This window comes from Megalobrama amblycephala, linkage group LG17, assembly GCF_018812025.1.
Source record: "Megalobrama amblycephala isolate DHTTF-2021 linkage group LG17, ASM1881202v1, whole genome shotgun sequence".
Classification (NCBI taxonomy): domain Eukaryota; kingdom Metazoa; phylum Chordata; class Actinopteri; order Cypriniformes; family Xenocyprididae; genus Megalobrama; species Megalobrama amblycephala.
In genome coordinates this window covers 7,493,300-7,510,784 of record NC_063060.1, presented here as the reverse complement: position 1 = coordinate 7,510,784, position 17,485 = coordinate 7,493,300, and the positions used below count along the sequence as shown (strand labels likewise).

The window sequence follows — 17,485 nt, the reverse complement described above, 5'->3', positions numbered from 1 at the left end:
GTATGTTATAAAGGAACAGAAAATAGGGAATGGGCCTATTGGGTTTGAGGATGGGGGATCTGAGCATTATTTATTGGGTGGGTTGTACTCTTTACTGATACTCTAATAGGAACAAACACATATTCTGAAAGTTTCATAATTTTTAGGTTTCTACACTCTCTCAGCCTGCCATCACCTGTTTCCATTAACGTTTTCTCTGAAGACTTTTATAAAGGTAAGTGATATAACTCATCAAGGAGAAAAAAAACATGACTTTCACTGAAATAGCCTATTAGGCCTATATTTTTGTGTATGATGAGAAGTTTTATAATTGCATTAATGTTACGCTCTCTTCATTTTTGAAGAGCATGTTAATGACTATTTGCAATAATTATCATTGGAGTCATTTGTTATTTCTCCAGGTGGTTATATTGATTCATTGTGATAAGTTAAACTATGTTTGCATGATATGCAGTACCTTTCAAAGTTTTACATTAATGGCAATTTTTTATCTACACAGACTTCAGTTGTGAAGCCGACAAGAAAAACAAAAGATTTCTTTATTCTTCAGGTCCATGTTTTACACCTTTCTAGAGGGTCTTTCATCTCCTTAGTTTTGTATTAAATATCCCTTTTTTACATTTATGCATCAAGATGACACAATCAATAATTGAAAGTCAGCTTGCAACAAATACCAGTGAAGAGTATGATTATCCTGATTACAATTTGACCAGTGGAAGTATAGGAGATGAAGTCTGTAACAAGACAAAAGTTGACCAGTTTGGAAGAGCCGTCACTCCAGTCATTTTTATCATCGTTGTTCTGTTCAGCTGTGTTGGAAACTCATTGGTCCTGTATGTCCTTGTGAAGTATGAAAATCTGAAATCCCTCACCAACACATTTCTGTTAAATCTGGCTATCTCTGATCTGATTTTCACCTTTGGCCTGCCTTTCTGGGCCTACTATTATATGTATGGCTGGACTCTTGGAGATTTTGCCTGCAAAGCAGTTAACTATGTGTTCTACACGGGATATTACAGCAGCATCATCTTCCTGACAGTTTTGACTGTCCACCGCTACATGGCCGTGGTTCACCCCTTGTCAGTGGTCATGTGTAGAAAGAGCCTGCACTGCTACGTAACATCAGTTGTCATCTGGATCATCAGTCTTTTCGCTGCCGTCCCACAAGCCATGTTCAACTCTGTAGTGTACAGCCCCATTGAAGTAATGATAGAGGGTCAAAATAACAACACCAATGTTCTGCTTTGTGATTTTGAAGGTGAAATTAATTGGAAGCTTAAAACTACATATTTGCAAAATTTCTTTTTCGTCGTTGCATTTGTGATCATTGCTTTTTGCTACACTGTGATCCTGGCACGGCTGCTTCGACCAACATCTCACACTCGTAAGAAGACAGTGCAGCTCATCCTCTTCATAGTGGTGTTTTTCTTCTTGGGATGGGGGCCATACAACGTGGCCATATTTCTGGACTCTCTGATTTCATGGGGAATCTCTCCTTTTTATGAGTGTGACGTCAGTAAATCTATAGACTATTGGATCTACATCTCTCGGATGATGGCTTTCTCACACTGCTGCCTGAATCCTGTGTTTTATGTTTTTATGGGGATAAAATTCAGAAACCACTTGAAGAAAATGTTATGGACTTTCTGTAAGAAGAACAATGAGCCTCAGAATCGAATCAGCAGGCTTATTTACTCCAACGGTGAAGAAATATCAATGTATTAGCCATCTATCCCTAAAAATAACTCCAAAACAATAAGTTTACAACTGATTTTCAGCAACAAAATGAATGCAATGTAAAGTGTCTGTACTGTAATTGAACAAACTTTTAAAAATGTTCCAATCAATTATATTACTAAAATTGCATGTAAAATAGCTCTAAAAATCTGATGAAATTTTACAAGAGCTTATGTACATTTATTGTGTTAAATTCATTTGCAATATATATTTGCTTTCTTTTACACATTAATACTTGATGTAACAAATGATGAACAAATAATATAAGGGTGTATATAACAAACATGTTAGCTGTGATCACATGCTCTTAACTACATTTGTCATTATGCATGTTTCACATTGTTATTAGTTTTATTAACTTTAAATAGCTTTACTAAAAAAAAGTGTTTTAAAAAAGAAACTGCACAATGTATGCAATTTGTCCTCTTTTACACTTGGAACCTCTACAGTCTCAAACTGAGTGAATCATTATCATTTATCCTTTAATATAGTTCTGATTTATTCAATGTTTTTGAAAACGTACAATAAATATATCCCTGCACTTATGTCACAAATGTCATTTATGAGCCACAAACAGTAAAAAATAAAGGAGTAAAATATGTACATTAAAAAATTGTAACATGGGTAAATTGCATGAGCATGAGAAAAACCTGTACTATCTATAGCACTTGTCAGGAAACACCTATCAGGATGTGCTGATGATCTTAAAATGATGCAAATATAGCACTCTGTTTTGTAACTAAATTAATGCAATGTAAAATGCTTGCATGTTAGATGTTGACTCTGAAAAATGGAATATTTTTTCAATAAGATTTTTACAAAAATAATGAAAGAAATCAATTAATCAAATTCTTGTGTAATTAAGTTCATGAACTGATACATCTGATGAATCTGAGTTCCAGCAGGGTGTTGAAATGTCCATGAGGCAATTGATTTTAAATGAGTCCTGGTTGAAGAGTCTGTAGATGCACAAAAAAGCACAAGTCCAAGCAGATAGTATTGATTTAGGATTGATTTGACAAAGTGAATGCCGTCATTAGCTTTAATCTTGGCCAAGCAGACACAGAAATAGTCTTTCCTGCTGCCCAGAAATGTGAACCTCTCTTTCTGGTCAAACTGGACACAACGGTCAACAGGTTAATCTCAAAGCAATCACTCTAAACATGACTTTTGGTTGAATATGACTCCAGAGATTACCATCTTCCAGGTCACTTGTAGAATGTCATGTTGAGACCTACAAGAAACTAGTTCAGGTGTAACAACTGAATTTTCCATGACATTCCACTCTTGCTCAAGTTAAAACTAGTTCCATGAGAATCTGCAAACGAATGAGTGTTGTTCTTAACTAAACTTAAAACTGTAACAATTAAAATATGTTTTCTGTAAATGAAATAAAGCTGAAATAAAATAAAATATAATTAAAATATAAACTAAAAATATAAAAATAAAAGTTAATTAAGTAAATATTAAATACTGAACATAAATAATACTAAAATAAAACTACCAAATTAAGATCACTAAATAAATTTTTAGAGTGAATTAATTATTTAAAAAAAATAGTGCTATATAAATAATATATAATGCTATATAAATAATTAATTTAATCGTGTCCACTGAGTTATAATAAGGAGAAAATTTTCTGTATTTTCCAGTTATCAGAGCATTATGATCTTTGTAAATGACAAACATTTGGATTCTGTGGAAAGTTCTGCTGAATTTTGTAGGTGCAGATTCCATTTGGGCCTAATTTGAACTTCAAGAAAGAGTTCATGATGATTAAAGAGAACATCTCAGGTTACAAATGTAACCATGGTTCCCTGAGAAGGGGAACGAGACTCTGCTTCCAAAGACTCTTTGGGGAATGCCTCTGGCCTGACGATGTCTGAGGTAAGTGTATCAAACACAATGACATTGGCCTGTGACAGCCCGTGACGTCACTCTAGTGTGACTGTGAGTAAAAAAGGGCACATACTCATACTCATATCTGCCTGAATACTCAACTCTGCCTGACTCTGAGTCAGCATTACTGGGCCAAATATTACTAATAGGGCCATTGGACTGGTTCTTCTGAGAGTGGAGGCCTCAACAGAATGACTCTCTGAAAGGAGGCAGACCATACTCAAACGTAAAGACAGTTTATCAAGGCGGCCTCACCAAGGACCAAACACTTGATGTCACTGTCTAATTGCAGCTCAGGTGAATAAGGCCTCAGCAGAACGACTCTCAGAGTGAGAGGAGGCCAGTCATACTCATGATATACATGATAAACCTCAAAGACAGTTTATCAAGGCAGCCCTACAGAGCGCCAAACACTTGATGTCACTGTCTAATTCCATTGTATATATATAACTTTGCATATACTGTGATATTATGTTGTAGTTATTTATACTGCTGGTCTCTGAGAGCTACTAAACAAATTTCATTATATTTTATAATGACAATAAAGTTTTCTATTCTATTCTAACTGGAGTGCAGGTGAGCAAAGGCCTCAACAGAAAGACTCTCTAAAGTGAGAGGAGGCCAATCATGCTCAACCTCAAAGACAGTTTATCAAGGCGGCCCTGCAGAGGGCCTATCACTTGATGTCACTGTCTAACTGAAGCTCAGATGAGTGGAGGCCTCAGCAGAATGTCTCTCTAAAGCGAGAGGAAGCAAATCATACTCACCCTCAAAGACAGTTTACCAAGGCAGCCCTACAGAGGGCCAAACACTTGATGTCACTGTCCAACTCGAGCTCAGGTGAACGGAGGCCTCATCAGAATGACTCTCTGAGTGAGAGGAGGCCAATCATACTCAACCGCAAAGACAGTTTACCAAGTCTAACTGGAGGTCAGGTGAGCGAAGGCCTGAGCAGAACGACTCTCTATAACAAGAGGAGGCCAATAATACTTAACCTCAAAGACAGTTTATCAAGGCAGCCCTACAGAGGGCTGAACACTTGATATCACTGCAAGAGGCAAGAGGAGACAAATCATACTCAACATTAAAGATAGATTATCATGATGGCCTCACAGAGGGCTGAACATTTGATGTCACTGTCTAACTGGAGCTCTGGTGAGTGAAGGCCTCGGCAGAATGATTCTCTGAGTGAGAGGAGGCCAGCCATACTTAACCTCACAGACGGTTTGCCAAGGCAGCCCTACAGAGGGACTAACACTTGATGTCACTGTCTAAGTGAAGCTCTGGTGAGCGGAGGCCTGCACTTAGTTTATTATTTCAGACGTCCTTTTAAAAGACTAAATTTGAAAAATGCATATATTGAACATAAAACCAGGTGAGTGGAGGTCTGAGCAGAATGACTCTCTATAATGAGAGGAGGCCAATCATACTCAACCTCAAAGACAGTTTATCAAGGCGGCCTCACCGAGGGCCGAACACTTGATGTCACTGTCTAACTGGAGCTCTGGTGAGCAGAGGCCTCAACAGAACAACTCTTTTAGTGAGAGGAGGCCAATCTTACTCAACCTCAAAGACAGTTTATCAAGGCGGCCTCACTGAGGGCTGAACGCTTGATGTCACTGTCTAACCGGAGCTCTGGTGAGAGGAGGCCTGCTGTTCTGGATCATTAATTTAATGATGATTCCAATACCAATACATAGTAGCTTCTTTTAAAAATAGTTGCCATAGTAACATTCCATGACAGTTAAATTCAGTTAATTGCATCAGTTAAAGTTAGTACAACACAGAAGAAACTTGAAGCAAGCCATTCATTTTGTGATCCTCTGTAGGAAGCATTGTCTGTAAGTTTTGTGATCAATTTGTATTCAATTTGTTAAATTTACTAGTTATAAAGCTGTGTAATGTGGAATGTTAGCCATTTTAAGAATTACATACAATGAATTCATATTAGTGTTATGTTGTTGGAGATAACGTAGTTGTTTTATTATATTTACATCTCCTCTCTGTAGTTTCACTCTGTTTCAACATATTCATCGTGGTGTGGAATAAAGCAGCATTCTCCCACAAGCCTACGTGTTGGAAAGAGTTTACCTATCTGTCTAACTTTGGGAAGAGAGACGCCATTGTGAGGGCAGAATAGTGAAAAGACAGACTCTACAGTGATTACAACAACAGTGAATGAACTTCCCTTCTTCTCAAACAATCTACAGTAAAATGCTATCAAAGGAAAACGTGAGCCTTGCATCCAGGTCAGTGTGTTCACATTCACACAAATCATCCAGATCAACACATTCAAGAAGATCAGCAGCCAGTCTTGTAGCAATAGAGGCTCGAGCTAAAGCTGAAGCTGCCCGTGTTAGAGCAGCATATGCGCAAAGAGAGATTGAACTCAAAGTAAAGAAAGCAAAACTGCAGGTAGAAGAGACACGTTTAGAGGCTACATTAGAAGCACTCCAACAAGAAAAAGAGGCAGAAGCTGCCTTAGCTGAAGCTACAGCTTTTGAAGCCATAGTTGATGGAGCTGACATAGAAGAGTCATCTGAAAATGAATGTAAACAAAAGAGCTCATCTCTCTACTCACTTAAGCGAATTGACGAATATGTTCAGGATCAAAATGCATACAAAAACAAGCATCATCAAGCTTCAAAACATACAGTCACACCACTAATTCAGTCAGCTGACAGAGAGCAACAAAATGCTCTTCCATCTCATAGGCAGTCTATTCAATATTCCCAAGAAACACCTCAGCATGTCAGTTCATACAGTGAGCCACTCTTTCAGTAACAGGACCAACATGACAGCTTTCAACCTATCAGAGTACCTGAAAAAGAAGCAAATAGTCAAAATACAATACCTCATTACTCTCAGGCAACAAATTGCAGTACCTCAAACAGGTATTACTCACCTAATGTGGGAAATGAGCCACATGCTGCAAAACGTGAAAACTCAGAGATATTTAACTTAGCCAAGTTCCTAGCACGCAGAGACCTGCTCACTGCTGGTCTTATAAAGTTTGACGACAAGCCTGAGAACTACTTGGCATGGAAATCAACATTCTCAAATGCAATAGAAGACCTTGACTTAAAACCTTGCGAAGAGCTTGACTTACTAACTAAGTGGCTTGGTCCAGAATCAGCTGAACACGCTCGTCGAATAAGGTCAGTTCATATTAACTATCCTGCAGTCGGACTCAGTAGGATTTGGGAAAGACTGGAGCAGTGCTACGGCTCTGCTGAAGCTATAGAGTCAGCACTCCTAAATAAAGTTGACTGCTTTCCCAGAATCTCTAATAAAGATCCACAATGTCTCAGGGAACTAGCAGATTTATTGTCAGAGATTGAGTCTGCCAAAATGGAAGGATACTTACCTGGTTTGTCTTACCTGGACACTGCACGAGGCATTGCCCCTATTCTTGAGAAGTTGCCATTTGCCCTCCAGGAGAAGTGGATGCAACAAGGGTCTAGGTATAAGCAAGAACACAAGGTTAGCTTTCCTCCCTTCTCATTCTTCTCCACCTTCATCAGGAATGAGGCTCATATGAGAAATGACCCCAGTTTTAAATTGAATGTACCAAACACAATGCTACCTACAGGACAGAAGTTTTCCTCCACAGCAAAAAGGCTACCTGTTGCTGTGCACAAGACTGAAGTAGAGCATGGAATTTCTACAGGAAAATCTAACCTGGTAGGAGAAGACTTCATCAAACAGTGTCCAATTCACAAGAAACCACACCCTCTCCACAAATGCAGAGGATTTAGGGAAAAACCCATAGATGAGCGCAAAGCCTTTTTAAGGGAAAACTGTTTATGTTTCCGCTGCTGCTCTTCAACATCCCACCAAGCCAAGAATTGTACCTCAACCATTCGGTGTTCAGAATGTGACAGTGAAAAACACATAGCAGCCATTCATCCTGGTCCAGCGCCCTGGTTTAGAAATGAAACTATCAGCCCTGTGATACACCAAGGCGGGGAGGATGATGAAAAAACCATAACAACTATCGCCACATCCAGTTGCACAAACGTCTGTGGGAATGGTTTCAGAGGAAGATCGTGCTCCAAGATCTGCCTAGTTAATATATATTGTAAAGATAATCCTCAAATGAAGTTGAAAACCTATGCTATTCTAGATGACCAGAGTAACACGTCTTTAGCAAAATCCACCCTCTTTGACAAATTTGACGTCACTGACCATGCATCTCTTTACACACTGAAGACATGTGCAGGTACATCAGAAATCCTAGGACGCAGAGCAAAAGGTTTCATTGTAGAATCAATCAATGACAGTGCCAGTTTCACACTTCCCACACTTATTGAGTGTAATGAACTACCCGACAACAGAGCTGAAATCCCTACTCCTGATGCTGCTTGGAACCATACTCACCTCAAATCAATAGCTCATAAGATACCCCCACTTGACCCTGATGCTGAGATCCTTCTTCTTCTTGGAAGAGACATCATTGAAGTGCACAAAGTATGGGAACAGCGCAATGGTCCTCAACATGCTCCTTTTGCTCAGAAGTTAGGTTTGGGATGGGTAATAGTAGGGAATGTCTGTCTAGATGGTGCCCAGAAACCATTTGAAGTTAATGCTTTCAAAACAAGCATTTTCATGAATGAACGCCCCAGCCAAATGAGACCCTGTGAAAACAATATCCAAATCAAAGAGAAGTTTTGCAGATACAATGAGCATATAACTTCAATGGCCCCATCTTTGACACAAAAACTTGCAACAACATGCACAAAGAGCAATAGAACTGACATCTTCCAGTCCACAAAGGATGAGGACATAATAGCTCCATCAATGGAAGATCCCATCTTTCTGAAGATAATGCAAAAAGAAGTCTATCAAGATGAATCAAATAGCTGTGTTGCTCCACTTACCTTTCGCAGTCCACATCAAAGATTTCCTAATAATAGACAACAGGTGTCAGATGATGAGAAACCATACACAAGACATGGACTATTGTCTACAGTTAACAGTCTGTCAGACAAAATGTTCAATGAATGGAAAACATGGAAAGATTCTTGGAAAGAACTGAAGAAAATAAAAATCTTCAGAGCATACACCCCCACCACTCTCAGTAATGCACAGAAAATGGCTGACTTACCTGTGGACCGCCTGAGTACTGATCCCCCATTCTCTTATGTCGGACTGGATGTATTTGGACCATGGAAAATCACATCACGACGAACCAGAGGAGGTCTCGCTAGCAGCAAACGTTGGGCAGTACTCTTCACATACATGAGCACAAGAGCTATACACATTGAAGTGACTGAATCACTGGACACTTCAAGCTTCATAAATGCTCTACGAAGATTCTTCTCCATTCACGGACCAGCTAAACAGATAAGATCTGACTGTGGTACAAACTTTGTTGGGGCATGTAAAGAACTCAAATTCAGTACAGACACAAGTAACAAAGAAATACAGAATTTCATAAGTCACAACGGGTGCACTTGGAGTTTCAACCCACCACACTCATCACACATGGGAGGCAGCTGGAAACGCATGATAGGCATCACCAGGTGCATCCTTGATTCTATATTGCTGAAAATCAGTCAAGCAAAACTCACCCATGAAGTCCTTATCACATTCATGGCAAAGGTTTCAGCTATTGTAAATGCTCGTCCATTAATACCAGTATCAACAGATCCAAACAATCCACTCATCCTAACCACAGCGACACTTCTCACACAAAAGACTGGCACACTTCCACCTCCAAATGGAAACTTTCATGAAAGAGACCTCTACATCCGCCAGTGGAGACAAGTTCAAAGTTTAGCCAACACCTTTTGGCATAGATGAAGAAGTGAGTATCTAAACACTCTTCAAAATCGCAGAAAGTGGCCAGGAGAGGAACGTAACCTTCAACATGGAGACGTAGTCCTGCTCAAGGAAAGTCAAGTTAAAAGAAATTACTGGCCCATGGGCATTATACAAAAGAGTTTCCCAGGAAACGATGGAAAAGTCAGGAAGGTTGAAGTTAAGACAATAAAAGACGGAATACCAAAGGTCTACTTACGTCCCATCTCAGACACAGTCCTTCTCCTGCCTTCAAAGATGGAATAAGAGTTGTCATGTTCAGTGATGACATCCTACGGATGCCAGGCGGGGAGTGTTCTGGATCATTAATTTAATGATGATTCCAATACCAATACATAGTAGCTTCTTTTAAAAATAGTTGCCATAGTAACATTCCATGACAGTTAAATTCAGTTAATTGCATCAGTTAAAGTTAGTACAACACAGAAGAAACTTGAAGCAAGCCATTCATTTTGTGATCCTCTGTAGGAAGCATTGTCTGTAAGTTTTGTGATCAATTTGTATTCAATTTGTTAAATTTACTAGTTATAAAGCTGTGTAATGTGGAATGTTAGCCATTTTAAGAATTACATACAATGAATTCATATTAGTGTTATGTTGTTGGAGATAACGTAGTTGTTTTATTATATTTACATCTCCTCTCTGTAGTTTCACTCTGTTTCAACATATTCATCGTGGTGTGGAATAAAGCAGCATTCTCCCACAAGCCTACGTGTTTGAAAGAGTTTACCTATCTGTCTAACTTTGGGAAGAGAGACACCATTGTGAGGGCAGAATACTGCACTTAGTTTATTATTTCAGATGCCCTTTTAAAAGACTACAATTGAAAAATGCATATATTGAACATAAAACCAGTTGAGTGGAGGTCTGAGCAGAATGACTCTCTATAACAAGAGGAGGCCAATCATACTTAACCTCAAAGACAGTTTATACTTGATGTCTAACTGGAGCTCAGGTGAGTGGAGGCCTCAGCAGAACGACTCTCTGAGTGAGAGGAGGCCAATCTTACTCAACCGCAAAGACAGCTTATCAAGGCAGCCCTACAGAGGGACTAACGCTTGATATCACTGTCCAACTGGAGCTCAGGTGAGCGGAGGCCTCAAAAGAATGACGCTCTATAGCAAGAGGAGACAAATCATACTCAACCTTAAAGATAGATTATCACAACGGCCTCACAGAGGGCTGAACACTTGATGTCACTGTCTAACTGGAGCTCTGGTGAGTCAAGGCCTCAGCAGAATGACTCTCTGAGTGAGAGGAGGCCAGCCATACTTAACCTCACAGACGGTTTACCAAGGCAGCCCTACAGAGGGACTAACACTTGATGTCACTGTCTAAGTGGAGCTCTGGTGAGCGGAGGCCTGCACTTAGTTTATTATTTCAGATGCCCTTTTAAAAGACTACAATTGAAAAATGCATATATTGAACATAAAACCAGGTGAGTGGAGGTCTGAGCAGAATGACTCTCTATAATGAGAGGAGGCCAATCACACTCAACCTCAAAGACAGTTTATCAAGGCGGCCTCACTGAGGGCTGAACGCTTGATGTCACTGTTTACTTGGAGCTCAAGTGAGTGGAGGCCTCAACAGAATGACCTTCGAAAACAAGAGGAAGCCAATCTTACTCAACCTCAAAGACAGTTTATAAAGGCGGCCTCACCGAGAGCCTACCTGGAGCTCTGGTGAGTGGAGGCCTGCACTTAGTTTATTATTTCAGATGCCCTTTTAAAAGACTACAATTGAAAAATGCATATATTGAACATAAAATTCAACCTGTCAAAGTGGCTAGTAGGAGTGACTGCGTTACACACAACTGCTGAAATCCACCTGCATTGGGCGGGTTGGGGGGTGTTAATATCAAGCCCAGGATATAATATATGGTTTTACTGTAAAACCACATATATTTAACATGGGGAGAAAGCTCAAAAACAGTAATCATTAACTGTAAGTTTTCATAGCAGGTGCTTCATGAGAAGAGAAGCTAGTAACAGTGTAGAGTTTTACTTTAATAATATGTTCAGCCTAATCTATATTTTATATATAGGCCAGCTCAATGTGATTTATTTTATCCATCTTTCTTTTTTGACAAATGGCAAGGCTTCTCCAGATCTTGCAAATAAATTTAAACTATAGCTATAAAAATAGGACATGACCCTTTTGGATTTTGTGTTTGGGGATGGGGGATCTGAGCATCATTTATTGAGTGGGTTGTGCTTTTTACTAATAATTTTAATAGGAACAAACACTTATTCAGAAAGTTTCATAGTTTTTTGGTTTCTACACTCTCAGCCTGCCATCACCTGTTTCCATTAACGTTTTCTCTGAAACATTTCATAAAGGTAAGTGATATAACTCATCAGGGAGGAAACAGAATGTGACTTACTGAAATAATGTCTTTCTGTATAATATAGCATCAGAAATGTTATCATTGCATTAACGTTACGTTCTCTCCATGTTTCTGAAGTGCATATTAATAAATATTTGCAATAATTATCATTAAGTATTCCTCAAATTGGTTCATTCATATTTGATTCATTGTGATCAGTTACACTATTTTTACATGGTACCTTTTACATTTTACATTAGTGGGAATTTTTTGTCTACACAGACTTGTGAAACAGACAAGAAAAACAAAAGAATTTATTATTCAGGTCCATGTTTTACACTTTTCTAGACGGTCTTTCATCACCTTATTTTTTGGCTTCGACCAACATCTCACACTCGTAAGAAGACAGTGCAGCTCATCCTCTTCATAGTGGTGTTTTTTTTCTTGGGATGGGGGCCATACAATGTGGCCATATTTCTGGACTCTCTGATTTCATGGGGAATCTCTCCTTTTAATGAGTGTTATGTCAGTAAATCTGTAGACTATTGGATCTACATCTCTCGGATGATGGCTTTCTCACACTGCTGCCTGAATCCTGTGTTTTATGTTTTTATGGGGATAAAATTCAGGAACCACTTGTAGAAAATGTTAATGGACTTTTTGTAAGAAGAACAGTGAGCCTCAGAATCGAAACAGCTACAGCTGGCTTATTTACTCCAATGGCGAAGAAATATTAATGTATTAGCTCGCTATGGTTAAAAAATAACTTCAAAACAATGAGTTTACAACTGATTTTCAGCAAAAAAAAAAAAAAAAAATGAATGCAATGTAAAGTGTCAGTACTGTAACTGAACAAACCTTTGAAAAATGTTCCAACTAATAATATTACTAAAATTGCATGTAAAAAAAGCTGCCTTTTGCCTTTTTACAAAGAGTATTTTATATACTGTGTTAAATTCATTTGCATTATATGTTTGCTTTCTTTTATACATTCATACTTGATGCAACAATGAACAAATAATATGTGTATATAGTAAATTGTTAGCTGTGATCACATGCAATTTATTGCATTTGTCATCATGCATGTTTCAAATTATTCACATTTTCCCAATTACATTTAATAACTTTAAATAGCTTTACTAAAAAAAATAAAAGTTTTTAAAAAGAAATTGCACAAAGTATGCAATTTTTCCTCTTTTAAACTTCTACAAACTCAAACTGAGTGAATCATTATCATCTATCCTTCAATATAGTTCTGAATTGTTCTTGTTTTTGAAAACATGTGCAATAAATAGTTCCTTGCACTTATGTCACAAATGTCATGAGCCACAAATAGTAAAAATAAATTGCACCCAACCACATGGCTGCCAGTTTCTCAAACTTACAGCTGTTCTATGATCTATGTCAGGGGTCCAGAATTCACATTTCTAAGCTTTCCTTCAAATTTTCAGAGTAAAATATACGCACACACACAAAAATTAAAACAATTATAACATGGACACATTGCATGAGCATGAGAAAAACCTGTTGAGATGTACTACTACCTATAACACATCTTATGAAGACTCACTTACTAACCCTGGAAGCCTCGAGCCCCTGACCAGAGTCCAGAGAGGACTCCAGGCCCAGACCAGAGTCTAAAGAGAACTCCAGGCCATTTCAAAGGGCCAAGAACTTCACAGCCAGGGGTTCACAGCCAAGGAGGCCATCCCTTAACTGTCGGCACCGCCCTGGTGGCCCCCTGAACTGCCAGCACCTTTCTGGCTACCAGAACCAGCGGCACCTTGTCTCCTTGTTGTACTGCCCTAAAGGCCGATGAGGGGTGGCTTAGTCTCCAGCCTCCAGCCACCCCCCACCCCTAGGAAGTTATTACGGTGTGAGGACATGCCTTCCGGAAGGAGAGTACTGTCGCGTTTTGAGTCCTGTTTATGTTTGACTTTCTGTTATCTTCTAATCTATTTGTTAGTTCAGTTCAGTTCTCCTTCGTTCCTCACCTGTTTGGTTTAGTTCAGGTGTGTTTCATTAATTATCTAATCAGCTCATCGGTATGCCATGGTATTTAAACTTTGTCTTTCTTTCAGTTCTCTGTCTGTCCTTGTCATTGATACGTTGGTTGTTTTGTTCCTGTTTTCAAGATTCTTTGAGTGTTTTGTAAAGTTTTTGAGTTTGTTGAATAAAAGAAGCTACTGCATCAAGATCCTGACAACTTTGCTTTGTGCTGCAACCAGCAACGGTGACAATAGCCACATATATATTACATCAAGAGAAAGATCAAAATCATTAAATGTAAGTTTTATCAGTTTCTTCTTTAGAGTCATTTTATATATGATTTTAATATGTTCAACCTAATGTATATTTAATATAGGCCAACTCAATGTGAATGATTTTTTCCACCATGTTTCGTGATTCAGTTCAATGTTTTGACATGGCAAATTTTGCAAATTTATGCTATAACTACAGGAACAAAAATAGGGCATGAACCTGTTGGGTTTTGTGTTTGTGGGGTATCTGAGCATAATTTATTGGGTGGGTTGTAAACCTACTCTTTACTGATTCTCTCATAGGAACAATCACATATTCAGAAAGTTTCATAGTTTTTAGGTTTCTATACTCGATTCCATTAAACTTTTCTCAGAAGATTTTCATTAAGGTTAGTGATATAACAAAATATTTCTTTATTCTGCAGGCCCATGTTTTACACCTTCCTAGAGGGTCTATTATCACCTTAGTTTATTAAATATCCCTTAGCATTAAATATCCATTTTTTTCATGTATGCATCAAGATGACACACCAATCAATAACTGAAAGTCAGCCTGAAATATCTACTGCTGAAGACTATTATCTTGATTATTTCAATGGAAGCATAGAAGACAAAGTCCGTATAAAGACAAAAGTTGACAAAATATTTTTTTTTATTCTTCAGGTCTATCACCACCTTAGTTTTGTATTAAATATCCTTTTTTTTTTCATGTATGCATCAAGATGACACACCATTCAATAATTGAAAGTCAGCTTGAAACATCTACCACTGAAGACTATTATTATCCTGATTACAATTTGACCAGTGGAAGTATAGGAGATGAAGTCTGTACCAAGGCAACAGCTGACCAGTTTGGAAGAACCGTCACTCCAGTCATTTTTATCATCGTTGTTCTGTTCAGCTGTGTTGGAAACTCATTGGTCCTGTATGTCCTTGTGAAGTATGAAAATCTGAAATCCCTCACCAACACACTTCTGTTAAATCTGGCTATCTCTGATCTGATTTTCACCTTTGGCCTGCCTTTCTGGGCCCACTACTACATGTATGGCTGGACTCTTGGAGATTTTGCCTGCAAAGCAGTTAACTATGTGTTCTACACGGGATATTACAGCAGCATCATCTTCCTGACAGTTTTGACTGTCCACCGCTACATGGCCGTGGTTCACCCCTTGTCAGTGGTCATGTGTAGAAAGAGCCTGCACTGCTACGTAACATCAGTTGTCATCTGGATCATCAGTCTTTTCGCTGCCGTGCCACAAGCCATGTTCAACTCTGTTGTGTACAGCCCCATTGAACTAATAATAGATGGTCAAACCAACAGCACCAGCTCTGTTCTGCAGCTTTGTGATATTGAAGGTGAAATTAATTGGAAGCTTAAAACTATATACTTGCAAAATTTCTTTTTCATTGTTGCATTTGTGATCATTGCTTTTTGCTACACTGTGATCCTGGCACGGCTGCTTCGACCAACATCTCACACTCGTAAGAAGACAGTGCAGCTCATCCTCTTCATAGTGGTGTTTTTTTTCTTGGGATGGGGGCCATACAACGTGGCCATATTTCTGGACTCTCTGATTGCATGGGGAATCTCTCCTTTTTATGAGTGTGACGTCAGTAAATCTATAGACTATTGGATCTACATTTCTCGGATGATGGCTTTCTCACACTGCTGCCTGAATCCTGTGTTTTATGTTTTTATGGGGATAAAATTCAGAAACCACTTGAAGAAAATGTTAATGGACTTTCTGTAAAGAAGAACAATGAGCCTCAGAATCGAATCAGCAGGCTTATTTACTCCAACGGCGAAGAAATATCAATGTATTAGCCATCTATTCTTAACTATAATTTTAAAACAATGAGTTTACAACTGAAACTGAAACTGATTTTCAGCAACAAAATGAATGCAATGTAAAGTGTCTGTACTGTAAAGGAACAAACCTTGAAAAATTTTCCAATCAATTATATTACTAAAAGTGCAAGTAAAAAAAAAAAAGCTCTAAAAATCTGATGCAAGAGCTTGTGTACATTTATTTTGTTAAATTAATTTGCAATATATATATTTGCTTTCTTTTACACAAATGATGAACAAATAACACAAGGGTGTATATAATAAACATGTTAGCTGTGATCACATGCTCTTAACTACATTTGTCATTATGCATGTTTCACATTATTCACATTTTTCCAATTAGATTTATTAACTTTAAATGGTTTTATTAAAGAAAATTTTAAAAAGAAACTGAAATGTTTGCAGTTTCTTTACATTTGGAATCAACTCAAACTGAGTGAATCATTATCATTTATCCTTCAATATAGTTCTGATTTATTAATGTTTTTGAAAACATGTGCATTAAATATTTCTCTGCACTTCTGTCACAAATGTCATTTATGAGCCACAAACAGTAAATATAAATTGTGCTCAAACACATTTCTAAGCTTTTCCTTCAGCTTTTTAGAGTTAAATATGTATAAATAAATTAAACAATTATAACATGGGTACATTGGGCACTTGTCAGGAAACACCTGACAGGATGTGCTGCCACTATGGGTAACACATTCGTGAGGACTAACCCTAACCCATGATCTTAAAATTATGCAAATATAGCATGAGGTCTGTTTTGTAACTAAATTAATGCAATGTAAAACACTTGCATGTAAGCTGTTGACTTACTCAGGTTTCTTTGGGCAAGCAACTTTGAAAAACAATTTTTTTTTTTCAATAAAATTTTTACAATAATAATGAAATAAAATCAAATTCTCCTGGAATTAAGTTCATAAATTGATACATCTACACACTTGGAAAGACTAAACTTGAACATTATCATGTATTGTTCAATACTGTTCTTTATAAGGTGAATTCTTTTGAAAGCTTTCACTGCAGGATGTACCTGGGCCTTTTCTGTCTACAATGTGCTGCATGAGCCAAAGAATAAAAATAATTGCAGCTTGTTTCTCATACATGCATGAGTTCTGATCTATGGTTCAGTTCACCACAAATTTGACACTAGCAGTCATATGAGGTTAGATGATTCAGTGTGGTCCCCTCGTATGCATTTTGGTCATTATTCCAGGAAAAAACAAATGACAATTGCAAACTTTGCTCAGGGGACTTACTCTACCTTGATGTGTGTGCTTTGATATGGAAATACTATGCAGCATTGTTAATGAATTGTCTAGACTAATAGTCCAATGTCTTTTGTGTGTAGTATGTTATGTCTTTGCCATTCTCAAAAAGAATTGCAAAATGATGATTATTCAAACAGGTTTCCCCAACACTTCCCCTGTCTGCCACTGGTTGAAAAGCAGAATCAGCAGTTTCAGGGATGCAAACGCAGCAATGTGACTAAGGCAGCATTAACAGAACATCATTTTCATCTAAAAATGGAAATATTTTTTAATGTGTTTTGGCCGTTCATTAACAGGACAATGGCATTTTGGG

General features: G+C 38.0%; 1 protein-coding gene and 1 pseudogene across 1 annotated transcript; both read left to right on the top strand.

Moving 5' to 3' along the window:
• The first annotated feature begins 60 nt into the window (after nucleotides 1-60).
• LOC125250114 (chemokine XC receptor 1-like) lies at nucleotides 61-2,278 on the top strand. Its single transcript, XM_048162511.1, has 2 exons — nucleotides 61-214; nucleotides 500-2,278. The coding sequence occupies exon 2, from the start codon at nucleotides 634-636 to the stop codon at nucleotides 1,723-1,725; it is 1,092 nt and encodes a 363-aa protein (XP_048018468.1). The 5' UTR covers nucleotides 61-214; nucleotides 500-633; the 3' UTR covers nucleotides 1,726-2,278.
• Nucleotides 2,279-13,706: 11,428 nt separating this feature from the next.
• Nucleotides 13,707-16,272, top strand: LOC125251781 (annotated as a pseudogene).
• The last annotated feature ends 1,213 nt before the right edge of the window (nucleotides 16,273-17,485 follow it).